Source organism: Alligator sinensis, unplaced genomic scaffold (assembly GCF_000455745.1).
Source record: "Alligator sinensis unplaced genomic scaffold, ASM45574v1 scaffold469_2, whole genome shotgun sequence".
Taxonomy (NCBI): Eukaryota; Metazoa; Chordata; order Crocodylia; family Alligatoridae; genus Alligator; species Alligator sinensis.
Genome location: NW_005842988.1, coordinates 180,867 through 181,127, shown reverse-complemented (window position 1 = coordinate 181,127; position 261 = coordinate 180,867). Strand labels below are relative to the sequence as shown.

The 261-nt window shown below is 70.9% G+C and overlaps 1 protein-coding gene across 1 annotated transcript in view; it reads left to right on the top strand.

Annotated features, from left to right (window-relative positions):
* Positions 1–67: 67 nt before the first annotated feature.
* Positions 68–261, top strand: part of IL17RE (interleukin 17 receptor E) — a 6,881-nt gene continuing 6,687 nt past the window's right edge. Inside the window, exon 1 of the mRNA XM_006036632.3 lies at positions 68–174. Within this exon, the coding sequence (XP_006036694.2) occupies positions 68–174 (107 nt within the window). The remainder of the gene's footprint in view (positions 175–261) is intronic.

Genomic DNA, 261 nt, shown 5'->3' with positions numbered 1-261 from the left:
GCCCCAGCGCCTCCCCCGCCACGGCAAGGCCTACCGCTTCATCTTCGGCTTCTCCGCCGTCTCCGTCATGTACCTGGTGGTGCTGGTGGCCGCGCAGGTGCACGGCTGGCAGCTCTACTACAGCAAGAAGCTGCTGGACTCCTGGTTCGCCAGCACGCAGGACAGGAAGAAGAAGTGAGCGGGCCGCGAGCCCAGCCCAGCCCAGCCCGGCTGTCGGCAGGGCAGCGTCCAGCCCCAGCGCCGCGTGGACCCCCGGCCGGG